Consider the following 27,629-nt stretch of genomic DNA (forward strand, 5'->3'; position numbering starts at 1 on the left):
TTATGGGGCCTTTGGTGGTGCTCATTTGAATGGTCTTGTTTTCTTATCGGTGTTTTAAAATATTGTGCTAAAAGTTTGGTGTGTTCGTACGTTCAGAAGATTAGTGCAGTTTTTAGAAAGGTTACCTTAGGATATCAGAAGTCCTTGGACATTGTCACCTACCTATGTGATCTCGAGCCTGGAAAGACTTAGGATGGGTCGTCCGGTGTTAGTCTCATGACATCACCGCAGTCTGCACCAAAGCGTGACAGCTTATACAGACTTCACCGTTGCTCCACCACACTCATCTTCCACTTGAACGCGTCTCAGAGGATAATTAGTTTTGGATAGAGTCCATGCCTAAGAGGTGTGTCTAAGTACTGAGGCTCCGAACGTTTTTTTTTATTTTTGGCTTCAGACTTCGATATCTGAGGTTTCTGCAACCCTTTGATTCTCTGATCTAGAGATGATCATCTTTCTGTTGATATTCACCATTATCTGACATCTGATGTTGGTCATTGTCATTCAAAAAAGTCTGGTACTATTCTAACAGGGTTCTTCTCCTAGATCCGAGAGAATGACCTAGACCTAGAGAAGGTTCTTCTCCTAGGTTCCTAGGTTCTTCTCTTAGATCCGAGAGAATGATCCTAGACAATCTGCCATCTTCTGCAAGATTTTTTGCACCATGAAAATCTGATCAGTAGTTCCGAATATCTCCTGTATGAGTGAGGTTAGTTTCGCTATCTTGGTCCTCCGCAGTCGCAGCAGTTTTTTTTCTCCAAATTTCCCTACGAAAGCATATTGTCGAGTGGTTCGAGCGGTACTAGAGACAGATGGGCTTCCATTCCAATTTCAAGGAGCGATTTTGTTATTTTGTTATCTCACAAACACACACAAACCCTGAAGAGTGCCGGTGTTGCGTCACTGCGGCGCTTCGCAAGGGTAACACCAAGAGACGTGCCCCGACACACGGTCCAGATCGGTGCGCCATATGCTACGTTTATGCCCGGCAGTACACAGAGCATTATTGTTGTTGTTATGCCATCTACTCTCGCCTTCTATCTCTGTACTGCTAGGCCAGTTAAAAATCAAGCAGTTTTTCCTCATGTTTTATGCAGGCAAATATTATTAACCCGTGCGCATTAGTAGCACAATAAACGTTAAACGCTCACCCCGGAGGCGCTACTGTTGCCAACAACGAAGCAAACGAAATGAAGCGAAACTATGTAATGGATGTTTAGCTACCCTTTAATGCCTATGCATTTTTGATGCTCCTGCGTCTGTGCGATCTCGCTGTGTTTGCTTTTCTGTCCAGCCTCTTCTGAGCTCGTTCATTATTTTAGACAGCCGGCGGCATAGGGAAACGACGTGTAGAGGGAAAGGAAAATAACGACCCAGTCGAATCTGTCTGGAAAGACAGGAGCACATCTCGGGGGAGAACAAACAAACGAGGAGTAAAAAAAAAGGAATCCTCAGGATCTCTTCGCCAGAGTTGGCGTTGGAAGATGGGATGCCTTGAGTATTTTGCTCGCCGAAAAGGGCGGTCAAATGTCCGATTATGGTCATCGGAAAGGGACCGACCCGAGGCTTTCGGAGATGCTACTGGCTGGCTGGCTGGCTGGCTGACGCTCGGTACGGTTGGATTTTTTGCATAAATTAGTTTGGCCGCTCTGCGTCACTGTGTATGCCTCCGTATGTCTTTCGTTCTTTCTCCATTGTTATGGTCCGGTTCTTGGTATGCTGGTTGGGTTGCTTTTATGTGCCCTGTGCCACCGATCTTCAAAAAGCGCTGCCAGCGGGCATTTTGTTGTCCTTGAAGTTTGCTCAAGTTCTTCTACGACTTGGCCTTGAAGTTCGTGTTCTCTGTATATGAATTTTGTATATTTTTTGACGGAAGTTTAAGACGATTTTCTTGATGGTAGAATGTATTGAAAACGATAATGGATTATTGCAAGCCCCTTGGTAGATCTTTGGCAATCATATAATTGAATATTGCATACAGTAAGAAAAGACTTATTAAACTGCTTCATCCACGTGCCCACGGCGACAGAACATACTCGAAAAAACCATAACCAAACGCGCGCGTTCTGATACGGAACGGAATGAAGCAGGACAATAGAATCGGAGCGAATAAAATAAAATAATAAGCAAAAACGGTTCATCGCTTGGCGTGTCATTGTTGTTCTTCGTTTTGTCATAAAACCGTCTACCAGCACTACCAGCATCGGACGGGATGTAGTCCCAGACAGGGCCCAAGGGATGACATCGCCTAACATGGATTGCCAACCACGCCAAACGATCTGCCATCCACGTCGTCGCTGCCGTCGTCGACGTCCTGGCTGGCTGGCTGGCTGGCTTTTTGGGGCTTGAAATGTGCACAATCTACCCACTTTAGAGTCCTTTGCCGCATTAATGGGGCTGAAGTTGTTTTTTTCCCTCCTGTTGCTGCTTTTGCCTTCCCTCTAATTGTTTTCCATGCTCTCTCTCTCTTTCCTTTTGCTGCCCGTCACTCGCACTCGTGGAATTCGCACACGCATAAGCGAAGAAGAATCCATCCGTAGGCCCAACGGCAAGAAATGAAAAATCCTGTGGGTCTTTCAGAGGTTCTTTGTGCGTGTGAGCGTGTAAGGGTCCAGACGAAAGATGATGAGCACCGTGTCTCCTTCCTCCCTATCTATCCCTGTAACGCGTTCTTGCAGGCGAACCGAAAGACTTGATTCTCTGCACGGCGCATCCCCTTGGGACCGAACTTCCACCTTCTCGCCAAAAGACGCGTACAAGCTTTCCACCCACACGCCCGCGCGAGTGCTTTTGAGTGCAAAAAACTGTTTCCCCAACCAGGGTGGTTTGAATGCCGCCCCGCAATCGGTTAGGTTCGTTAGAGTGCTCAGTGTGTGGCAGCAGCAGCAGCAGCGAGCGGGCAGGCATGTTTCCTTATTAGGGCAGGGTTCGTCGCTTTTGTTGCGACGTCCTTTCGCAGCCTCTGCCAACTCTGATTGGTTTTCCTTTTCTTTGATGCGGTTTCCGTGCACGGACAGCGTGATGTAGTTGTTGTGTGGTTCGGGTTTGGTGTATATTTATATCCCCATAAAAGGTGGTTCTAATGTGTGGTAAGGTTCTTGTCGGGGAAAAAATCACGCGTTGATTTGAGAATCTTCATTTTTTTCTCTGAGGTTGACTATACTTTGGAGGACAGAAAGGAAGAAGAATACGCCAGTTTTGGACGAGGTTGCAGTCCACCACAACTTCAATCCCCGATGTTTAGGGCTTGATGTTGTCTATGTCATCAGCGTATGCCAGAACTCTGGATTGGGTTGTAGAAGATAGTCTCTAAAGTCTCCACCTTCCACTTTCGGATTGACCTTTCTAGCGTTAGGCTCTTGGAGGTAGACAATAGACATGGGACGCATCGCTCAACTTCAACCACGATGCAGTCTGCCGTTGTGTGGTTGCAAATTTTGACGTATTACTTTCCCTCTCGATAATATCTAGCTGCTTCGCTATTGCAGATTGCTAACGTTAGCACGAAAATGGCACGATCTGTTGCGTGTGAGGCTTCGACCCCATCGTTTCCGTGTGACTTTTCGCCTTATTTCCTTGGAGGAATAATCAACGCACACAGTTGGGAAAAATCGTTGAAGATCGTAGTGGGGGCAGGATTTAGACGAAAGTGGGGTAGGGAGCATGAGGGAGAAGATGGGAAAATCAGTCTTGAATTCCGCTTGGAACACACACTCATAGTCGTATAAATTAAATTACTTAATTATGCTATTTTATGAGGCCTCGGAGGATCGCTTCTCGCTCTCCTTCTCTCTCTCTCTCTCTCTCTCTCTCTCTCTATGTTGGTCCGACTCTATTTCTTTTTCCTATCACTAAAATGGTTTCCTGTACCATGCGATGGTTGATGAAGAAGTTGATGATAGATCGGCAACTTCTTCGGTGTGTGTGTGTGTGTGTGTGTTCTTTCTCATCGGCCCATCGGCTTCACATTTGCTTGCGCCCACCAACCCGTTCTCTTTCCTTTTTCTCGTGAAATTTTCTTCTCCTTCCTCGGTTCTGCTGGTAGCCACGCACAAAAAAAAAAAGGAAAAGGGAATCATCATTTCCCGTTCGTTCGTTTGGAAGTGTTTTGGGGATGAAAATGTTGACCTCCCACCCTTTACCGCCGATCGAATTCCAGCCAGCGCAAATCGATCGAATATTGATGCGTCTGCGTTGCGTGTAAGAGAAAGATGCTTCTGCTTTTTTTTAAATATCATATAGCCATTTTGCCTAAAGCAGCAGAGCGGTGGGTTGAACATTACGGCAACGGTTCGCCTTTCGCGTTCGGAATCGTTTGGTTCTTCCGGACCACGCTCGCTCGCCTTCTCTCTCTCACCCTCTCCGGGTTTGTGTGTGCCACAGCTTCTTAACCTTTTGCCGATAAACTGTGGGCGAAAGCCCGTGGTGGTGCTGTGGCGAATTTCAGCTAACCGACGGTTGAACACACCGATAGCATCTTAATGGCATAGATTAGCACCTCTTAGCAACGACACCCGGCCTCGCCGGACAAACGCCGGGCAATCGCAATGGGGAAGCAAATGGCGAGTGAAATATAGAAAGATGCTAATGGTGAGTGGGAAAGAATACGGCTTTTAAAGGCGCTGCTATCTTAAAAATGTTAAGCAATTTTAAATATTTAGCAGCTTTTTCTGTGTTGGGAAATAGTTGCCCAATGTTCTCGTTTGCTATTTTAATTTGATATGTCAAGCGAAGTAATGCTTGTGTGTTGACAATTTTTCTTTTTTGATTGAATTTTCCAAATTTTTGTTAAATCAATTATCAAGTTGTTTATTCTTCTTTTTTTACTATTGTGTTTTGATTTTCTGTTTATCTTTTATGATTTTTACTTTTCACTTTTTTGTTTTTAACATTTCTTTACTTTTTTATCATACAGTAATTTGCTTAAATCTTGTTAGAAGTTGAAAATGGTGGCTTAAAGTTACAGTTTCAATTTTTCCTTCTAATCCATTTGGTTCAATAAAAAAAAGAGTTCGATAAATCAGATCCACTCTCCTAAGCTGTTGGTCGGCGTTGTGTCGTAAATGTGTTTTCTGCGAAGAACAAACCTAATCTGTCGGACAATGTTTTCCCTGCCGTGCAATAATCCGCGAAGTAAGCGGCCGTTGTGTGTTGTATGGAAGGTGTGTGCCGCAAAGATGAAAATTGCCATAAAGAGGGAGGAATGAGAGTTTTCGGAGCAGGTTTAAGATTTTAAATCTGTTTTTTTATTCTTGTTGCTTCGTTTGCTGTCGACCAGCAACAGCAGAAGGAAGATTCGGGATTTTGGGCCATCGACCCCGCCCGATTGCCGGTGCTTCGGGGTTGCACTTAACGGCTTAAGATAGTGTTAAAGACCTTTTACGCCGGGTGACAATCATGTTATGAGGTTTTGTGCCGTGGGTCGCTCGTAAAAAAAAAACCCTTGTCGTTTTTTCGTACCGAATTTTGGCACTCTGTCTCGGCGGGGACCTCTTGCGAAGATCATAAAACTGGACATCGGCGAAAAAAAAATCTTTCGAAGACATCTGGGAGAGAAGGATGATATAAATTAATAAAACCACATCATCTGGCCGTGCAGGTTCAGTTCAGTATGCGCGATAATGGTGATTGGAACTTCGGTAGAGTTCGGTTCGTGTGTTTTGTGTATGCACGTCCTGGACACACCATATCGCCTTAAGAACACATCATTAAACGGTCCAAAAAACGAAAAGAAATTGCTCAGAACACTTTCAAAGTTATTAAGATAGCAAAATCCTTGCGGCTGTGTGTACCAACATGTTGAAAGCGCCCCTTGACGACGCCTTGATACCAGCTCATCCTCGAAACTCCCAGAACTCTTCACCACCGATTGCGGCGGGTGGCTGATTTTAATGTGTGCGCTTTTGCGTCGTCTCATCTCCAACCAGCAAACAGATGCAGCGGTTTTAATGCACATTAAACCATGCAAGTCACCGTGATCGCAACTCTCGGTGCAATAAAGAAAGACAAATAAAACGATAAACATAGGTTGCGGAGTGCAATAAAGTCACCCAATTTTGCGTTGCCAAAGATTGAAAGTCAAGTTGGTGTTTTATGACAGTCTGGCTGAAGCTCTCGCAAGCGAGCGGGAAAGAGTCTTCATGCACAGGTTGTGCAGAATTAATTAGTCGGTCGGCTTTATTAATGCAGGCGGGCCTGGTGTAATCTGTGAAGAATACAATTTTTTCTTTTCGGCTCTGAGGTTAAAAGGTCCAAGCGGATATTGACCCGTCCAATATTGCAACTCGAAAGGATTCTGTGTGTTTTTCTTCCGTAACAGTTTATAGCCTTTATCGTATGCGCTCTCCCCGGATTTTGGAATTTTAATTAAACTTGGCGAAAGGAAGTTGTTCTCTTCTTGGTAGTGTTTCGAAGTTCGATAGAGCGATAGACTGGGTAATTTGATCACTTGCCGACGACGGCGAACCTGTCAAATCGTTGTGATGGGTTTGCCCAAAAAAATGGCATTCCTGTTGCGCCCGGCGGTCAACTTTTGGGGGTCAGATTACAGTCGGGAAGAAATAATCGATCGATGAAAGAAACCCCGGTAAAGAAAAAAACCTCTCAAGATAGCTTGTGAACCCTAAAAGAGCTCAGACTGTCCTGTGTGTCCATTTATTTATCGTTTTCTTATAATCATTGTAATCGCTTAAAGTATTACCGCTTTGGTTTTTGCTGGAGCTTTTTTTTGCTGTTCGAGTAGAAAGATCCTAGAGATCTCGGAGGTTGTTACTAGGAGAGGATAGGCACCTTAATTGCTATCACATGCCAACCATCTCAAGAGGCGGGCGATTTTAGGGGCGATCTGTGCAGACGCGCTGTGCTCCGCTTGTTTGTGGGCTTAGGAAAATGGTAACCTAGAGATCGCGCTGTAGGCAAACCGGTTCTCTCTCCGGGGTCTCACTTGTTAAAGCGGCTGCCGTCAGTAACTAGACGCCCAGGTGCTGGTAGCGCTCCGGTGCTTTAATTACCACTAGTACTTGTGGCCGTTGTGTCAGGATGTCAGAATGGAACAGTGGAAAGAGAGTTGAGGGTCGCCGCCTACGAAGGTTACGGTGGTGGCGTTGATCGGCAGCCACCGGCTGATAGCGAGCGTCTGATAAGTGGTGGTACGGTGTTAAGGGATGTCCAGATATCTCACCTACGCCCACGGTTTTGCTGTACGGTCCGCCATTAGTACTATGGGACTTTGCTGGTAGCTTTGAGGTTGTGAACTCGTCCACCTTCACCACAGACAGATCTAGCAAAGGCTTCCGAACGAGATCTCACCATCTGCTGAGGGCGTATTATCGTTACCACCAACGCTACTGAATCCGCACAAGAGACTAGAGAAGAAACACACTTTGGGCCCCGGTCCGGTCAGTCTTCTTCCTCCATGGATGCATCCTGTGTGTGTGTGTGATGTTGGCTAAATAGAGGTAAAGTTCTGGTGTTCACCTTTCACCGTACACGCGAAACTCGATAGCCGGTTGGGAAGGTCGCGCAACAAGCGCAAAACCGGGGTATCGTATCGTATTACGCCTCTCCGTGTCCAACTCGGGAAGAGTTGATTCGTGCTCAGTTTATCGGACGTGACGGCTTTTCTTCCCCGATGTTCGCATTGTTGCTTCGTCACCGACTCTGATTGAAATTGGTTCCGATCGATCCGGAGTTTTTGGCGCTGGTGATGATGCGAGATCGTCGTCAACCAGTGCTCTCTTGTGCTCTTGAAGTCTGAAGTAGGGGTTTGGTCAATGAGGGAGAGCCGAAAGAGGATACTCTGAAGTCGCATCGCAACGCGCGTTAATCATTTCGTTTAATTAATGAAACGCTTGTGCAAATGGTGAGCGAATGAGTTGAGCGAAGAACCTCAAGAGTGTGCTTAAGGATTAGTGCAGAAAACAACAGACGTCCAACAAGAAGAAATAAGCTCACCAACTATCATGCTTTCCCATAGGAGGCGCGTGTACGACGGTGAGGGTCGCTTCCTGCACACCGCAACACACCGCCATGGCATCCAACCGGAAAAGCAATAAAATTAGTTTTATGCTTGCGGAAGATCAGCATCTCCAGATGAAGATCGGAACGTCCTCAGCGACGACACATGTTGCGCGAGTCTGTAAGCATTTTCCTGTTGTTGTTTGTTCCCCCTTTGGAAAGGTTTTGATCATTCACTTTTTGGGGCAAATGTGTCGTACACATGTGCGTGTCCTCGTGGGGTCCATCCGTCCAGACATTAGCTATGGCGCACGTCTATTTTTGAAGTTCCGAAGAATTCCTGTCCACTCTCAGTCCAGAGAATGTTCTAGGTCTTCAGGTTGGGCGACGAGTTTAGAATTGTTATTTTAGCAAACATTGTCCGGTAGCTCGAGGACGTCACGGGTCTGGCTATCCCACCGATATTGAATGACAACCGTAGCGAAAAACACTGGAACTTAGTATTGGCAGGAAAAAAGGGAATCTGCGAAGAAACCGCAACCACAAAGAGGACTCTCAATGTAGCTGGTAGCGGATGCAGAGAAACCCTTCAATGTAGAGGGGTCCCTCGAAACGATCGCAAAAGGAAGGAAGAGATGACGTGTCGAAGTTGATGCATGTTGGTTTTTTGTACTACCTGTTGCTGTGTGACGAGTCGCTGCTCCCTGTCAGAGGTATTGGCGACATCTTTTCAGCTGTCGCTTTTTTGCACTCGCCCTTTTAGTATTGGACTTCCAACAACAGCGCAGCATCCCTGGTGGATGTCGTCTCCATTTGGGGGAAGGTACTTATCTACGCGGGCGACTCCTATTACCGTCCCAGCATTCTCATCCTTCCCACTCGGTATGGTGTACCGGTCGGCCGCTCCAGAAGTGTAGGGTGTTTCACCACCCGCAGTGGCTAATAGCACAGCACACACAAAGCTTGGCAGCTTGTTTTGTTTTCTTGCTTCTAGTACCACCCAACGCGACCCCCAGGACTTCAGGACCGTAACGAAAGCCACAGAAGCCAGAAGGGAAGATTTTTATGTTTTGCCTCCGGCGCATCAGACACCTCACATCCGCGTGGGGAGTTAATTTGAGAGAACAGAAAATGTAATGAACAGCAACAGTGTGCTCGTCGCTCTCTTGGGTGGTGTGGGGTAGCTGGTGGCATTCTGGAGGAGCGCGTGTGCACGCTCACCCTCTTTACCTTTTGTGTGGTGCAATGCTATAAACTAGCCACGGACAAAGTCTCTATGGGAAATGTAATGCTGAATAGGCTAGGCGTACGGGTGTGAGCGTGCACGCGCCTAGCGTGTGGAGATCCGGAGCGGATGGATTCGGTAGATGATCGCCGTCGTGATCACAAGAGCCTCGGGAACACTCGGAGTTGTGGCTACCTGCGGTGCTAATGGGTTCTCGTCATCTCGTAGGCTGCTTTTCGATTAGTCAGCGAATCGAATCAGCACAATCTGACCTGGTTGGATGGCGATGGTTTCTGTGGCCGTTGCGATGCTGAGAATATCCCATTGCCCGGAGATGAGAAAACCAGATCACCATGTGCCAGAGCAGCGTGGAGACAAAGTCAGTGAGCACTGCTGGAAATGTTGGATGGTCCGAAAATGATGATGATGGCACACACAATGGATGTTCTCGTCGTGCAATTCGGTCCGGTCGATTAGAACAACCGCACCAAGGGTGGGTTTTTGTCGCGGAAGCAGAACTTCGATCCGGCGATCGCGTTCTTCGAGACATCATCTTACATGTCAAGCGGTGCAGCAACATCTCCTCCACAGAGAGGATTGTGCAATTTATTCCCGCACGGCCAGCCGGTGGCCAGTTCTCACGCGAGGCTTAGAGTCCCCAAACACTCCCACGGTGTTGGTACGATGGTGAAAGAAGAGTGCTTTGAGCTCACGTGTAATTGGGCACTCTGGGCGAACAGCACCGTCACCTTTTTTCTCGCGGTGTGGCACTACTATACAGACCTGTCCCGAACGAGATTTGCTAATTTTCGTTTCCCAAACCGCGACATCGCGGGGATGGATCTCGGTTGGTGCCTTTGGATCCGCGTACCCTGGTCCCGCGTAGCAACTTTCACTCGCGTTGAATGTTTCGGGACGTGACGACTTGGTGGTGCGTCCGAAATTGGTCCACTTGCGTCCGCTTAAAGTGCCAGCAAAGTACATTTAATTACTTGCCTAACTGCTGGATAATAGAACTCGCACTATTAGAGCTGCACTCTGCTGCTTGGGCGCAGAGTTTTGGGAACTGTCACACAGCATCCACCTAGCTGGAGATGTATCCCGAACTTGGTCTATGTGCACGGTGAGAATACGTGGCGCTGTGCGGAACTTAACCAACGATTATGAAGGGTGATAAAATGAAGGTCTCAGAATTCCAATCCATAAGATGCGAGAGCCCGCTGGCTGCTCCGAAAGCTCCGCGTCATTGGAAGATTAAGCTTTCCTTGATGATGGCGCACGGTACCTTGCCTACGTGTGTGGTCGCTGGTCTGACCCGTGGGATATCTTTTTGTTTTCTCCCAGATTTCGTTCCCGTATCATGGCGCCCTGTTGCACGCATCATAATAATTGAACGGCCCGCTCGAAACCGTGCCAGCGAGCACGGCGAGGGTCGTAAAGTTTCGTAGTTTATGTATCTGGCACTTACAACGCAACCACTCTATATCAACCTACCAGTAAATGAGTTACTAAAATCTTTCTCTCTCTCTTTGTTCCCCTATACTTCTTCTCCACAGCTGTACGTCACGATATACTGGAGATTTCTGCGACTTTCCAAATCCGTGCCACACGGCGGCCGGTCCCCGCTGCCAGAATGGCGGCATCTGCGAGACGACCTTCCGCGACGGTATACCATCGTTTTCGTGCCGGTGCCCGATCGGTTATACCGCGAGCCTGTGCGAGATACCGGTGAAGAATGCGTGCGATTCGTCACCGTGCAACAACGGTGGCAACTGCAAGCTAAAGACACTGGACGATTACACCTGCATCTGTGCGACCGGCTATTCAGGTAAGCGAATCGTGTCACGCAGAGAGATACACGCTAGGGAATTGGGCGATATATTAACCTGTTCACTTCTTTCCTTCGTAGGCAAACACTGTGACAAGCAGAATCTGTGCGCTTCCTCACCGTGTCGGAACGGTGGCACCTGTACGCTATCGCCGAACGGGCATGTGAAGTGCATCTGTCCGAAAGGCTTCCGTGGCATGTACTGTGCGGACGACATTGACGAGTGTCTGAAGAATCCGTGCGAAAACAATGGCAAGTGCGTCAACACGCACGGTTCTTATCAGTAAGTATCTCAAACACGCAGCTACATAATGTAGGAACGCGTCCATTTGACGATGCGGATACGTATCGAGAATTCAATCTGGAAACAGCTCGATATGGTTCATACTCCAAATTCGCCCGATTAAGTTTGGTTCCTTCACTGATACTAATTAGCAAACGCAAAAAGGAATTGAAGAGAGAAATTCCGTCACTGGTCGTCGGTTCGGCCCTGAAATCTCAGCACATCGATGCTGTGTTGCTCCGTATTTTGCCCCCTCCTCCAGACACCAGATGGTTGTCGGAGGTTTTGTTCTGCCCGCTTCTGCACCAGCTGCCCGGAGGTTAGACTCTGCCGATGCTGGGTAATGGAAAAGAATGCTTCCCCCCACAATTGGCCCCATCTCCGCTCCGAACTTCGAACGCGGATCGTTGAACCGAATGTATCGCTGGTTAATGTGTGCGTAGTCTAATTAGTTCACCCTGATGGTTGTTAGACGGGTTGCTCTTTTTGCGCATCGTCTACCATCGCTTTCGGGTTATGATATTGTTTCCAATGGGAACCAGAGATGTGAGGGATCACATTCTCCGGAACTGTGACGAAGGTTTTGCAGATTTGCAGCGCATGCAATTATCAGCCCAAACCTGCTATATTGCCGTCTGAACAGCAGCAACAAGAGGAGTTCAGGGAATTAGAACGCCCGGCTGCTCTGCTCTCTATAATCAATTTCAATCCGGTAGACATTTGCATTCGGGAAACCGGTGCAGTAGTCCGTTAGGGCCACGAGATGGAGCGAGCAGGGCAAGAGAGCAGGTGGACAGTGCCAACAGGTGCCCTGAAGGGCTATTTCGCTAAATTAGTACCGGGTGAGCTGTGGCTGGGTGCTGTGATTGTGAAATAATTTTTATCTCACTCGCGTCAAGCAATGGCTGGCCTGGCTTGGTGCTATTAACCACTGCCGCTACCGGTTCCGAGGAGCCGGTTTCGCGCGTGAACCGCTAGGGAGCGCTGCCAGCAGTAGCGCCCACCATCATCCTTTTCCAGCATATTTGGTACGCTTTGTTTTTTATTTTTTTATTTTATTGCACGACGGCATTCTTCTGTCTTTATTGCCCTTATTTTTATATCATGTTTTATTGGGAAAGTCTGATGGGTGTAGAGAGAGAGAGAGAGAGAGGGGGGGGGGGGGAAAGTGGAGGTGAAGAACTCGCTCTACTTTCCGACTCGGTTGGAGTTATATTATCACTTCATACCGGTGGTGAAGCTCTCTAATGGTAATAAATATTTAAAAAAAATGAAGCACCCATAAAAAATCCCCCAGCTGGACCGCTGGGAACGCCGAAGCAGCAGCAGCGTCCAGCGCTAATTTGGTTGGTGTGGAAGATTGTTTTTAATAATTTGGTGTAATATGGCGTCCCAGAGCGTTGCGCGGTGTTTAGTGCTTATAATGCCATCTTCTGTTTGCCGGTAGATGGCGCTACACCTGTAGTCGTTCGCTCACAGGTTGTAAATCGAGTCCCAGCCATCGAGATGTACCCTAGGAAGTGAGGCCTCTGCAAGTCTTTGTTTGCTTCAGACTGTACTTGTGGGTTTTGTGGTGGTAGTGATGATGAGGTTCGCTTCCACCTCCAAAAATTCGGCAATGGCTAGCATTTTCGGTAGAAGTAGATTCATAACGCGGTTCTGCAGTTCATTGACCAGCATCAGGGTTCGGGCGCGTGAAGAGCAGCTGCCGGGCGTCCCAGGCAATTTAAGCGCATGGAGGGCTCTCAGACCGACTACTCGTTCGATCGTTCACTCGATCGTAAGGCAGATATGTGGCCCGTTGCCTCGCGCACAGCTTCCTCCAACAATTCTTCCCAGCTGCCGTCTATCCAGCTGTACGATGACGTACGTACGAGGCGAAGGAAGAGATTGTGGTTGGACGCAGTAACAGAAAGATAGATTGAGGAAGCAAGACAGAGAGAGAGAGAGAGAGAGAGCGAGAGAGGGAGATTGTTCTCTTACGAGCACTCGTTACCACTCTACATAGGTCGGAGGCGTCCGTTGACGTCGAGTCATCATCGTCTTTGAAGCAACAAAATCACGGTGAAAGGTGATGATGCCCGATGCTTGATGCTGTTGATGTTGATGATGATGATGGCGTTCTCCATAACATTACCCTTGGCGGAGAGTCCAAGACATTCGAAGGGACCACGTCACATGTGTGTGCGCGCGCGCTCCTAAGCCTTTCCTATTCCTCTAACGTAGCTGCTGCTGTTAGTCACCCGTTTATCTGGGCACAACTTTGTACTCTTTTTTTGTTGTTGTTTTGTTGTTTTTTTTTGGAAGAGCCACACACCAAGCCAAACCAAGGGAGGACCACTGTGTACTGTGGTGTTTTATTAGCTTTCTTCCTGCGTTTTTCGATCGGAATTGTTCCCAAGCATGTTTGGGAAGTTGTCAATCATGGTGAAGTGAGGTTCCCCAGTGTGTGTGTGTGTGTGAGAGAGAAAGAGAGCCTCACCGCCGTAGCCAAACATCGATGACGCTTTCACGTATCCGGGCAATAGGTTTTGTTGGTGGTGTGGCCCAATGGTTTCTCTTAGCTCTTGCCGCTTCTTTCCCCGATTTCCCCGGGGGATGAGATACGTATGACCCAGAGTCTTACTTGGGACGGACAGACAGAGTGTGTCTAATGGTCTCCAGGCACTGGAAGAATCTAAACCACCACGAACCCGGGGACCCTTTTCGGTGTTCGCAATTCTCGCTCCCGGAGGTGCTTCGTCGCGGCACACACGTTGGTGCCGTGATTGCAGTTCCCGAAACCCTGCAATTTACCTTTCAGTCTGCACTCAACCACCGGTAAGATGCTGACATCCTTCACCGGCCGAATCGGGGAACACATGTCCGGTGTCCGGTGGCGTTGGAAATTATACCGTGCAATTAGCATCGAGACTTGGAGGAGGTTGATGGAGAGCGAGAGGGTCATACCGTCGGGAGGATGTCTTGGCGAGGACTCCAGCGTCGCGAACTGACTACCGAGTTTGTCCGGGTAGTCTTAGATGGTTCGAGCTGACGTTGGAGTTCAAGAGGGTGTTTTTGTTGTTGTTGGTGAGTAATCTCTAGCAGCACAACGTCTGAAGGTGATCCAACGTGCGCAACCTGTACGAGGGGTTTTTCTTGACGTATAACGTGGCACGGTCCATAAGTACTCTTGAGCGGCTCGAACGCCCTTCCCCCCGCCGGGACACACCAAGACCACACACTCAAGATACAATTACTTCGACTCCCCAAAAATAGACATCCGTCACCGGGGACTTCTTGCTTGGGGCGCGTGAGAAACCCTCTCCGATAGCACTCGTCCACTCCGCTCGTTTGTTGTCGCATAGCGCCCCGCGTAACGAATTAATCAATACGATTCGCCAAACGGGCCTCCGGACACTCCGGACGACTCGTGCTCGTGTATGTCCAAGCACAGGCCTCAAACTACCTGTGTGAAGTTGACGCTACACTGCATCGCTGCATTTGGTAACACGAGTTCCCGAATCGGGAACGAACTGCACGAAGAAATGTACAAATCGGTGTACAAATTTCCACCCAACTTTGCGACAGCGTTTGTTTGCTGTCTGGGAAACTCACTTTCGTTACGAGCGTGTTTACTGTGCCCTGATGTCTTCCGCCCAGACGGTGGCGAATACTTGCGCGCTGATGTTTGGAAAATAATACTGCTTGTTCGTCGTAACACAGCATGGCAAAAAAAGGTGCTTGCGTTAGTGCGTCCGGGTCTGGGGTCTGTCTGGAAAAACAATAATATGAGGCATATGATGTCTAATGACTCGGAGTCTCTCTAAACTAACCTAGCCAACAGAAACACTCTTCGAAATAGAGATGGTTAACTCTTGGTCTCTGTGGAGTAGGAGAATTGGTCCTGCTCATCTCCTAATGCCTAATTCTTTTAATGCATAGTAGATCAGAATCCTTGTGCGTTGAGACCAAAATCAACGCAACGGTCCTCCAACATCCGACACTCCAAAACTAGAAACGACACCGTAAGCACGAAATCAAGAGCACGGGTGGTGTGTCCTGAGGTTATTTGCTCCATTTTTTTTTCCTCGGTGTGCGAGGTTGTTGTACAAAAACAAAACGCCTCCGCCTACGATGACACCTTTTCTTTCCTTTTTTTGCGGCTGGTCCAAATATTTACAACACTGTGGGCTTTCGCGTGGACAAAAATTGTTTTTATAAATATTATTTTTGGGGTCTTTTGTGTAACGAAAAAAAAAGACGACGGAGGTTATCGTTTGTGTTTTTCTTTTCCAAATGTCAACAGTTTCATTAAAGCATAAAGTTTGTGGCAGTCATAATTTTTGCGGACTGTCTGTCTGGTTTTATTATCTCTCTTTTTTTTTTTAAATTCGTCAATTAAAAACAGTGCTGTCTTTTCGGCTTTTCCTTGGAGCTGAGTGGATGTTATTTCTGCGAAGTAGAAGTTTTAAAATTTTGTTAAAATTTTTGGAGTAAAAAATTGCGAGTAAAACCTCACAGATACGGTTACCAGCCTTGGCCAGATGTTTTTAAAAAGTTGCGAAGAACTTTTCCACCTTGTGAGAATTTTTTTTTTGCCAATGAATTGTTACAAAAACAAAACCTTCACATTTTAAAAAAATAATATAAGTTGGATTCTTTCAAGCAAAGCATTGGCGTACACTTTAACCTCAAAAATGCTTTCTGATGACGGGGTGCGTTTTTTTGTACAGCGGCTGTGAACGCTCGTTCGGTAAAGAATCGAATGAAAGGGGTTTGGGCAAACAAACAAAAAATAATAAATGGTGGCTTACTGCTTACGAAGAATTTTTCATTCAGAAGCAAATAGCAGAAAACACTTCAGCGCTATGCATCAGAATTTGGGTTATTTTGGGTTTGGTTGAAAAGTTGAAAGAAAGCAGTAAACGAAACGTCGTTGAAACAAAACAAAAATTTGTTTAAAAAGGCATGGCGAATTTGGGACATTTTTACCGTAATTTGTATCGAAAAACACCATAAAAGTAATATTTTATATTTTATATTTGATTATTTTTATCATTTTAAATTGTTTGTAAATGTATGCAAGAATCCATTATATGATAGCAGAGCCCTACGCCGGAGCTTGCAATATTCCACAGTTCATTTGAAACATTCTCTCAAGTGATTCAACAATTCCACACATACAAAACGTACCGCAAGTTTCCTAATTCAGCTCACCAGTAGCTCGACTGATTAATTCTGTCCACCGCTGCGGTTTGCGCTGGTAAAGAAAACGGGCCGGGCGTTCGTCGCTTAGCTGCCCGTTTCAATCGTTCGTATCGCACTGGACCTTGTCCAACATTCTCCAGCGAGCGTGCGCGCGCGCACACACGCACGAAGGGAACAGGGAAGCATTTTTCTGTACCAAAAATGGGTACAAAACGTCTCTAACAGTGAAGGCATCTATTTGCACAAGAAAAACAAGATGTAGAGAGGAAATATGTACATAAAAAAAAAATTAAATAAAATAAAGAAGAAAAAACTCTTCAACGTAACCGCAGATACTGCCCTTTTGCGGGTTTGTTCGGCAATGGTCAAGCGTTCCCTTTGGACGGGTGCGTTTTGCGTTGCGGCTCGTGATGCTCGGTTGACAACATACTGTTGCAAACCACCACCACTACAACTTCCCCTCCCTGACATACCATTTTCAGCACATTTTCCAATCCTTTCATGGAGTGATTTCAGTGCGTCCGAAAATGGCAAAAGCGGCTTCAAGTGCGGTTTTCGCCCGTTTTCCTTTTGTCAGCCATCGGTCCCCAATTCCGCCACTCCTCTCCATCTCTCCAGTGCGCTCCATTTGTCCATTCGTATTTCTTTCCTATCCTTTCGGTGGGCTCCACACGTTGGGCTGTGACCGGCGCGCAGAGTGTCGTGTGTGCGTCGAGCAAGTTTCCTTTTAGCGCTTCCGTTTTGTCCACTTTTGGTGTTGCTGTGGCAAAGCTTGTGGTGCATGGCGTTCGAGACTTGCCGTGCTGTGGTGCGGCATTTTTATGCTGCAGGACGTTGCAATTCTGTGTCCGTGTTGGTCGGTTTGTGCGCACTGGACGTGATAAAATTTCGTATCGTTTGGTACTCGTGAAGGAGGGTTTTTTTCCATTAGGGAGGGATGTTAAGATCTTCGGGGTGGTTGGTGTAGGAGGGGTGAGAAAAAAAGGGCAAATACTAGATTCATGTATCTACAGATAGATAGCAATGCTATAAGAATTCTCAAACAGATAAGTAAAGAAACTAGATGACTGCTCTCTTGTTGGCTTGAAGACATGCTAGGTAATGTTGGATATCTAATGGCGTACTAGACTTCTTTATATGATGTAGTTGGAGTTGAGCAGTCCTCACTACAGAGGAACAGGTCCTGGTGGGATTCTAGGTCCTGTCATGTGAAGATCGGCAACGGGTATCACCTAAGCCACCAGAGATCTCCCACTCTGCGGATAACCAGGGCTTAGTCACAGCGCTGTCCATACTTTTTTTTATTCATAAAATACGGCCAGGCCGTATTGCTATGTCCATACTTTTTAATGAATATGGATTGCTCCTCCAGGGAAAGCTGCTAGGTCTTATACGTAGACTAATGTCAGCTATAGCTAAGTCTCCCATGTAGGTGATATAGTCAGATATAGCTGATGTTTGAACACTTTTTTGTTGTTGCCTTTAGATGCCTTCAACCAAGGGTTTCAACCATCTCTTGTCCGTCTTTTTGACTTCAACTCTTGCTATGCCTTCTTCCAGATCCTCTTCCCTATCCCAAGACATCAGGATGTCTCTGTAGTTCCAAGATAGATTGTAAGCCTTTGTCTATTTTTAAGCCACCGCAAGAATCCATCCACAAACGCCAAAATGAAAGTTCCGATCAATGTTACAATGTTGTCTATGTTCTTCTATCTCCCTTTCCAGATGCATGTGCGAACCGGGCTACACCGGGAAGAACTGCGAGTCCGGCTACATCCCGTGCTCACCGTCACCCTGCCAGAACGGTGGCACCTGCAAGCAATCGACCAAGTACTCCTACGAATGCAAATGTCCTCCGGGTAAGTAATGCTAAGCTTGTGTGAGCTCTCGCAACGAAATTGGCTTCAGAAGGCGGGAAACGGTAACAGCGTGGCGGTAATGAGATAAAGAAGGCACGCTCGGGATGGGTAACAATAAATCATAAATGGCGGATGGATGTTCATTTGTTGCGATCAAAAGTGTGCTGCCCGTTGCACGTACACACCCACTTGTGATGCTCTATTTTCCACCCGTCCGCTCAATTGCATTCAAATTGCAGTTCCGTGCTGTTTGGGGCCATTCTCACACATCGTCGTCACATGCGCCGCGGCCGTACGCGCGCGCCCTACATTGTTAACCTGCACAGATCATCCATTATTCTGTGAGTGTGTAGTGTGTGTGTGTGTGGAGAGAGCATAAAAGCGTGGTTGCGGTTCCTTTTTAGAGGAAGCGAAAAATGGACACCTTTTTTGCTGTTAAATTCACCATTCTCACCGTTTTGCGCAGACAGACATAAGGAGAAGCGATGTGTTGATTGCTTGATTTTGTAGCTTTTTTTTATAATGCTTCCTAGTGAGTGCCACACCTCGTCCCTTATCGAGCAGGGGGAGGGAAAGGCCGAGAAGAGTAGCAATCGAGGGGGTTGAAATGGAAATCGAATTAAATTGCGCATTTTTCTCCGCTTTCAATACAAAAAAAACACACACACACTCTCGTACGCTTTTGTACTCACGTCGCGGTGGTGGCGGTTTTGCGGCAAGCGCTGGTTGAGCAATGAATGGCCGCCGCGTTGCATTAAATTGTTGCAGACGATCAACCCCATCAAAATCATCATCCATCATCACCCCGGCGATCGAAATCGGGGTGTGAATAGAGGAAACCGGACGATTGGAATGATTCGTGCGCAGTTTTTTTTCTTCTCTCCTCTCGTTGCCTGCCGTCTTGTGTTGCAAATCGCATTTTATTTGTTGCACCTTGCGTACGATGTGTGTCCCGGGATGGAAAATAATAAGAAAATGCATCTTAAGCTTCTTAGCGTAAGGCTTTCGTGTCAACGTGTCAACAGGATTGCAGGAAGGCAGCAGGCAACAATCAAACCCGACATCAACAATCAACAACAGCAACCGCTACAATCAAAGTGCCCGCCATCAACAATCAAAATGGGCGAGTGTCGTTGTGAAGAAACGGTTCTCCTCGCGTGTATGAGTGTGTTTCGGGATGAACGTTTCCTTTGTGTTAATGATTAATATCAAATATATTGTGTTTAGCAGTAACTGTCCAGAATTTTGCGAAACCGTGACGTCAGCAGTCTACATTACGGAGAGGAACCGTCAGATCTCTTCAGATAATACATAATTTCTTTTTGGGATGTTTGGACGTTGAGATGAATCCTGTCTGCAAGTCTGACTATCGGGCTACGGGGTAAACTAAGTCAAGAGAGTCAGTGTTTGCTCGCCAGGACCTCCTGAGGTAATAGAGTCCAGGAAGAAGAACGACTTTGGGACATGTGGAAATGGGATTTTCACGTTAGAGCCAAGAAGCGTTCCTGGAACGGCTAAAATATTTGAAGAAGAGATATTGGAGGCCTTCGTTTTTGGACAAAGTCCATGTCACAGATGCATATGTGAGTACTGGGACGAAGCTTCTTCCATCGTAACAGGTATTTTGAGTAGAAAAGTTTTCTGAGACTTGTAGTATGGTCAGATGTCAAGTCATTAGTCTCGTCAAGCATCCTTGAGCATATCTCATCATCTATGCTATTGGTACAGACTTTTGACCCCAGAATATATGAAGTTGTGGATGACCTCAAAGCTGAGATCCTCTTGGTAGTGTTGAGATGCCTGGCTCGATGCTGCTCAAGCTGCTGCTAGAGAGGAGAGCCCCACACCAAAATGTCATCAGCATATGCCAGAATCTGTATATAGAACATAGTCTCTGTAGTTTCCGTCTCTGAGTCTCGGAGGATCTTCTCGAGCTCCAGCTTGGTATGAAGAGTGGAAATTTACTGTCCAGACTTGCCATCAGTTGGAAAGTGTCTTCACACGAATTAACTCTTTCTGCCAAGTTCTCCCGAGAGCAAGAATGAAGAAAATTCAAATAAAGAATAATATTTCAACTGCATTCGAGATTGGTATGTGTGCAGCTCAGCGTTCGGTGCGCATGCTGGTGTGCGTAAGATCTGTCTGTTAGCTTTGTGGTTTTCGGTAAGATTTTCATCATCGAAAATTTTTTTCCCATTTAATATCATCTTGATTTTAATGTGTTCTCCACACAAAGAAAAAAATCACGCACACACTCGAGACACTATAAGTGTGCGTGGTGCGTCTTGATTCATTGTGCGTTCGGTTTTCCTTAACAACAGCAATCCCTCGTAATCCGACGGGACCTCTCTCCCGTGTGGTTGTGCTTTTTTTTGTTCTCGTTATTTCATTCCCTCTCTTCTCTTCGTTTCAATCATCATGCCTTGATCCGCACCATCCTCGCCCTCGCCTCCATCCCATCCAGACAAGCAAAAGAACCGATTTCCATCGACGATTCATTCGTTCTTGTGCGCGGTGCGGCTTTGTCTCACGTGCTCGTCGCCGTAAATATATTCACCGTACCGTTCGCTTCTTCGACCATCTCTTGAGCGCTTTTGGCCGCACGGGTTTCGCAAGAGGATCGAATCGAGAGAAGAAGAAACAGCTCCATCGCCCGGAGTAATCACGAAGACGGTTTCGCTCCAACTTCCAAGCCATCTTCATCATCGCCCGAGCGTCATCATCATGATCACTTTTCGGTCGTCGTCCAATATTCCGGCGGTGAGACTTTCATTCCCAAGCTCGCCTCCTTCCTGCTCTCAGACTCAGACGCCGACGATCTCCGGGGAACTGACCACCCAAAGCCCCAAGCCACCATTCGGCTCCACTACGTTCCTGTGTCGGATGTGTGGATCGCTGTGCCGGGAGGACGGGGTCTGACTGATTGAGTCGAACACATTTTCTTGCGTCCATAATCGCTCGGTTCCCAGTGGTTTCATCCCGGTCTGCATTGCTCACTCACCACGCGCAACACATTCAACGACACAGACGCATACACGGCCAGTGCTTTCTTTCCCTTTCCTTTCCATGCCCTTTCGCCCATGTTGGTAGAGGCGAAATCCCGGGGTTCGTCGTCTAGTCTCTTGGTCGTTGCTTTTTTTTTCTTCTTCGAATACCGAGATGTGTCCCACGATGTGGAGTCACCGTACGTGATGGAACTTCTCCTGGCAACACGCATGGCGACATCTATGCTCAGCCGTTTGGCGCTTGTGACCCTATCCAAAACCAAAAAGAAAAAACGGCCCAAACATTAACTTGTCGGAAAATTCGGCCGCTTTTATGAGTCTTTTCCGGTGGTTCGGTTTCCAAAATAGAAACCTGGTTCGGGAGATGTTTTAAGCGCGTCCGACGAGCCGGATGTGTGCTCCGTGGAGTACGCAGTAGCACGCCGTTGATCGATTGCTTCTTCAACCAATCTAGGTTGTTTGGGCAGTCCTGTACTACTTCCACCAGAGCACCAAGATTGATTCCTTCGATTTACTTTTTTCTATTCTAAAGTTTGGAATGACGAGGTTGAATGTTCTCGCGCGTACCCCGAAAATGCTCGCAGCGTTATCGTGTCTCACGACAGCGAGGCAAGATTATCCTCCCGTTTGCTTGCCATCTACAAACTCCTCCGGTAGGATCTTCGGAAACCTGGAAGGAATAAGCGCGTAACTTCCGGGATTGTTCCGAACCGTTTTGCCGTTGTCGGTTTTCCCTTGGGTGAAGCAAAAGCGCTTTCGGGTGTCACGAGCTCCCCATAAAGAAACAAAAAAAAAAAAAGGCCGGCGCGAGCGGTCTGCCAAACCAGAGCGAACCATTTATCATTTTACACCACCGTGCTGCTCTGGGTGGCGAGTGAGGCTCGCCAGTGGTTTTTGTTATGCCCTGCAGATGAACGTGCGCTCGAGTCATGGTGCAACCATTAAGGCAAAGCAAAAACACGAACATTCGCTGGGCTGGGCGTGAGCCGCACACTGGGAGCTAACGATTTTTAATACCGCGTGCAAAAGCCGTTTCTGCTTCTTCCGTGAAACGATGCGCCGCAAGGCTTTAAGAAGTGGTGATTTTAGCCATTTTTTAATGTATGTTACTCGCTGTGTACGTATTCTCTCTCTCTCTCTCTCTCTCTCTCTCTCTCTCTCTCCTTCTCTGATTCCACTCACCTTAGCCGTGTGTGTGTGTGTTTGTCCGAGGGTTAAGCGCAGAACCGCAAAATTCAATCTTATTTTATACGGGGCACCACAATACGTAATTGCAATGATTACTCGGCCCCATCGCGACGGGCCCCAACATTGATCAACATATATCCTACGTAGCAAAATGGCAAAATAACCCCTCGGGATATATTTCCGCCCGGTTCTCATTCCTTTCCATCTTTTATTTTTGATTTACTGGTGGAGTTTGCCTGTGTCTTTTTGTGCGACGAAAGACTTGTGCGGTTCGCAAGCGACGAACCACCCTGTGCTACAAATCACTCTCTTGGATGTTGATTTTAATCGTAAGAAGAGGAAAATGAATAGTTTAAGCTTACTAAAATAAAAATTCATCTGCGAGCCAGGACACACACACATACTCGCACAGCTCAAATCCATCAAAAATATCCCTTCGGCTCAGTGGCGTGCTCAAGGACCGATGGGAACAATCGTATCAAGTTTTGTCATGTTCTCCTCCTGCTGCGATTGTGTGCGCGGGTGCATCTGCATTTTCGGATCGATTTTTATTTGCTTTTCTCAACGTTCAACATTTTTTTTTGGTCTGGGTTCAGGGATTCAGGCCATCAGGACCTGCTTACCTGCGCTATCCTGTCAGGCTGGTGAGGTGCACCGAAACGGCTAACAGAAAAGGACGACGTGTTGTCACGGCTGTAACGCGAGCTTGGCCGGGGTCAAATTTCCGCCTAAAACCTAACCCAGATGCAAGGTTTTGGTTTTCGCAAGACCATCCAAAACGCTCGCCCGTCGGTGCATGTGGGAACAGCAAGTATTGGAGAATAAAGGCTGTAAAGGACGGCCAGAAAGGATCGTCGCGGTAGATGAGCCTGAACCTGTGCGTATGCTGGGTGTGTGTGTGTAGGTTTTTTTTCCGGGGTTTGTTTTACCTTCCCGTACGCTCGGGGTTTACTCTTCTTTGTTTTGGGTCTGCTGCAGGGCCGCCTTACGGTGCGACGTGCAGCTGCAAGATTTTTTGGGCTTTCTTTGAACCTTTTTTCGGGTTTTTTTTTTCGCAACATCCACCTTTCGGGATATGGTTTTTGCATTTTAAACACACCGTTGCCGGATCCCGTGCAAGCGGTGCGGTTGGTGACCCACTAAAGCAGTGTAAAACCAAGCCCCGGGGTTGGTGATAAATGTTGCGAATTGTGAATTTGCGTAACTCCGGAGCCGTTATCCGCGAAACGGATGGGCCATAAAAAGCTGCTGTTTCATATCATGCTTACCGTGCTCGCCTGCTACGGGGTTTTTTTTGTTGTATATATCTGCGTGCGAGCGTTATAAAATATGCAGTTTAACGAGGCAGTCGCGGTGAGCGATAATTGTACGCAAACAGATAGGCTGCACGCGGAGGTGAAAGGTTAAGAAGAGTCAAAAAACAAGAACTTTTTCTTTCTAGCAATATCCTGTACTTTATTTCCATCTCCATGTGTGCTCTTCATTGATTGAGTGCGGATTATTTTCCTCCTCGTTATATAGGGGATGAGTGTTCACTGGAGGTTCACTGGACTAGAATTGAATAGTCGGCTAAGGACCTGTTGGAGGACTTGATGCTTCCTTGGTACGCGGTAAAACAACATTTTTGGTACACTAATTGTTCAAACTTACGTCCGCAAAACGCAAATGAACTTTCTCACCGATGAACCCATCCTCCGGAGTTCATCCGTTAAAATCTGCTCGAAAAATCAGCCGAGTGCTCGAATTCGCTTCTTTTGAAAATGAATCTCACTAACGGATGAATGCGATCGTTTGGTGTGCTCTCTCTCTGGCTCTCTCTCTCTCTCTCTCTCTCTTGCTGATTTCAACATGGCATGAATGTATGTGAGAAATGAGCTTGCGCACGAAGAATAAAAAAAGATCACTTCCTTTCGATCATATGCTGCTTTATGTTGGACACCAGAAGAACGTGAGAGAGAGAGGGAATCATGGAGAGAAACAGATATGAAAAATAGAAGCAAAAAAATGGAGTAAAATAGAGAGAGAGAGTGAGAGAGAGTGTGTCGAGTTCGCTGCAGGGTAGAAGGTGATGGCAGCAAGATATGAAACCGTGGGAAACTGTTGTACCCCTGCAAACCACGCAGACAAGCTGTTGTTGGTGGTGGCTCTGTCTGTCGCGGCCTGTGATGCTGTTAGTCCACTCCGCGCCACGCTCTCCCGTCTTCGCCTCGCCCAAGTTCGTGTCCTCGCCGTGCTTGTTCTACTCCGTCCGGGTGGTGGTGTATCTTGTCCGACTGTTTGGGTTAGTGTGTGCGTGCACACGGATTCGTTGGGTGGAATCGAGGTTTCTGAATGGATGTAGATCGGTGGTTGGTGCCTCCTGTACGTTACAGGCTGCGCTGGGACGGATTATTCGTTTCTATTTTTGTTTGCCCGGTGGTTGCTCGGTGGACGACCCGGGCTCTACTGCTGCTGCCGCACGCACGTTGGACTGCGCCCGATGCGCGTTCGTGCTTGCGTCGTGGAACATTTCTCTTCGTAATACTGTTGGCCCCGACCACCTTTCTATCTATCCTTACGGATTGCTCGCAGTCGTATGGCCATTACCACCATTCGAATCTTTTGCCTCGTTTGGTCGGAATCTGAGCAGGTTCCCTTCAGAAACACACACACACACACATCTCAATAGGCCTCGCTCGAATATCGCTTGAATGTGTGTGCTATGCTCTCCTATACCATCGGCCAGGCGCAGATATTCTGCAGTCGCTTATGCGTGATCGTAATATTTTAATGCATGCGCTATGATGTTTTGTGCTGTTTCCTTCGAGACGAGAACTCCCGTGTTTTTCTCTCTCCTCTTTCTGTTTTATCGCTTCCATTGCTTGTTCGCATATCAAATCGCAGATCCCCTGGAGCAACAACATCGAAACAGTAAATGATTCGTGCACGCGATGCCGTCGCGAACATTGAAGCGATAAGCACCGGAAAACGGTGGATTACAGGAACGGAGACAAACCCCTTACTGGTACCGGGGCGATGGGAAGGATGATGTGTTGGCCATCTTTTTTGTTTTTGCCCCCGGGGAATCGAGGGAAAATGAGCCAACTAGCCTCACTGGAAGAGCCAGCCAGCTCCAGACACACCTTCCGGGCAATGCAATGCTGCACGGATCTTTCCATCTTTTCTTGTTTAATCACCAGCCGAATTAATGGCCTTCGTTGGCCGTGCAACCATGTTTGTTTGATCACGTCATTGTGGGTTGTGCGTTCCATCAATGTAAACCGTTGTCTATACCAATGTCTCACGCATATACTCACACACACACAGGTGCCGTAACCGAAAGCCGTACAAAGTTGGCGAAGTTTTTAGCGAAGGCGAGAAATAAATGTCAAAGGTTTATTGATATTAGAGCTTGGAAAATGTATATTAGAAAATATTACCTCAAACGCGGGTTCGTCGCTTGCCGTTACAAGTTTTGCGAATATTAAAGTCCTTTGTTTCTTTGCAATGGATACACGATGGCTAATGATCGATTAATAATGTTGACTATTTTGTTCCCATTTGCAGGCTTTCAAGGGAAGAACTGTGAGGAGAACACGGACGACTGCCCGGGTAATCTGTGCCAGAACGGTGGCACTTGCGTGGACGGCATCAACGCCTACCACTGCAGTTGTCCGTCCAGCTTTACCGGCGAGTTCTGCGAGAACGATGTGGACGAGTGTGCGCTGCGGCCATCGATCTGCCAGAATGGGGCGACCTGCACGAACACGCACGGCAGCTACAACTGCATCTGCGTGAACGGTTGGAATGGGCCGGACTGTAGCAACAACATTGACGATTGCGTGGATGCGGCCTGCTTCAACGGTGCCACCTGTATCGACGGTGTCGGCAGCTTCTACTGTCGCTGTACGCCGGGCAAGACCGGGCTGCTGTGCCATCTGGATGACGCCTGCACATCGAACCCGTGCCATGCGGACGCAATCTGTGACACCAGCCCAATCAACGGATCGTTCACGTGCTCGTGTGCGGTCGGCTACAAGGGTACCGACTGCTCGGAGGATATTGACGAATGTGTTCAGGGTAAGTGTGTGTGTGTGTGTGTGCCTGTGTGTGGCGTTGTCGATCGGCAGTGACAAGCTAATGTCAATTAACGCAATTTTGTTCTCTCTATTTGCAGGTTCACCCTGTGAGCATAATGGTATCTGCGTGAACACGCCCGGTTCGTTCGCCTGCAACTGCTCGCAAGGATTCACCGGACCACGGTGCGAGACGAACGTCAACGAGTGCGAATCGCATCCGTGCCAGAATCAGGGCAGCTGTCTGGACGACCCTGGTACCTTCCGTTGCGTGTGCATGCCAGGTAAGTGTCTGTTACTTCCATTGGTCCCAAGAGACTTTCCAGAAGATGATTGGATGCAAAGCCCAACTCAGTAAAGTCCAGTAAAGGAGCGGTTGTAGCGTTAGCCGACGGGACTCCGACGCTCTAGAATCATCCGTAAGCGAAAAAAAAAACAGATTTCGCAATTAAACCGGTTCCCGATGGTGTTGTGTACCGGACTCTGGGCGGAGTTGCTCCGTGTTGCTCTGGTTTGCTTAAGACGCCCACACTTCAACTGGTGGTTCGTGTACAGTCAGAGATGCTGAACTATTCTGGTTCCAGCTTACGCTCACATTCTCTTGGCTGGTTGACACTAGGGCATGGGCCCGTTTCGGTCCGTTCGATTGGGTGTGCAGCCCCTTGTGTTGGTGATTAATGGATGGTACTTACCCGGTGTTAGAGAAGTTCAGCCTTTTGCATATACTGTTTTTTTTTGTGTTTTATTTATATCGCAAGGCGGAAGTCCACAAAGAGACTCCAAGATATGATAAATATGTTGATCTACACCGGCGACCTTATTTCGATCATGTCGCCAACCGGACACCGGACTCCGGGAGGACCAACAGCACGCTGATCTTGATTTACCGGAGTGAGATCATTATTTCTTGTGCGAAACACACACACACAAAACTCCCTCATCGAGCTTATTGTCATATTGCGCGATACTCGCTTGGTGGAAACAAGTCCCACGGTTTTGTGGTCCGCCGCGACCCAAAGTCCGGATTTGATTTGACGAAT

At 47.4% G+C, this 27,629-nt stretch overlaps 1 protein-coding gene across 3 annotated transcripts in view; it reads left to right on the top strand.

Annotated features, from left to right (window-relative positions):
- Positions 1-27,629, top strand: part of LOC118503297 (neurogenic locus Notch protein) — a 72,065-nt gene that overhangs the window by 33,399 nt on the left and 11,037 nt on the right. For all 3 annotated transcript variants that reach the window (XM_036036411.1, XM_036036421.1, XM_036036401.1), the window contains exons 4-8: positions 10,738-11,009; positions 11,091-11,292; positions 18,208-18,341; positions 26,081-26,593; positions 26,691-26,873. In XM_036036411.1, coding sequence (XP_035892304.1) covers positions 10,738-11,009; positions 11,091-11,292; positions 18,208-18,341; positions 26,081-26,593; positions 26,691-26,873 — 1,304 coding nt within the window. The remainder of the gene's footprint in view (positions 1-10,737; positions 11,010-11,090; positions 11,293-18,207; positions 18,342-26,080; positions 26,594-26,690; positions 26,874-27,629) is intronic.

Source organism: Anopheles stephensi, chromosome X (genome assembly GCF_013141755.1).
Source record: "Anopheles stephensi strain Indian chromosome X, UCI_ANSTEP_V1.0, whole genome shotgun sequence".
NCBI lineage: Eukaryota > Metazoa > Arthropoda > Insecta > Diptera > Culicidae > Anopheles > Anopheles stephensi.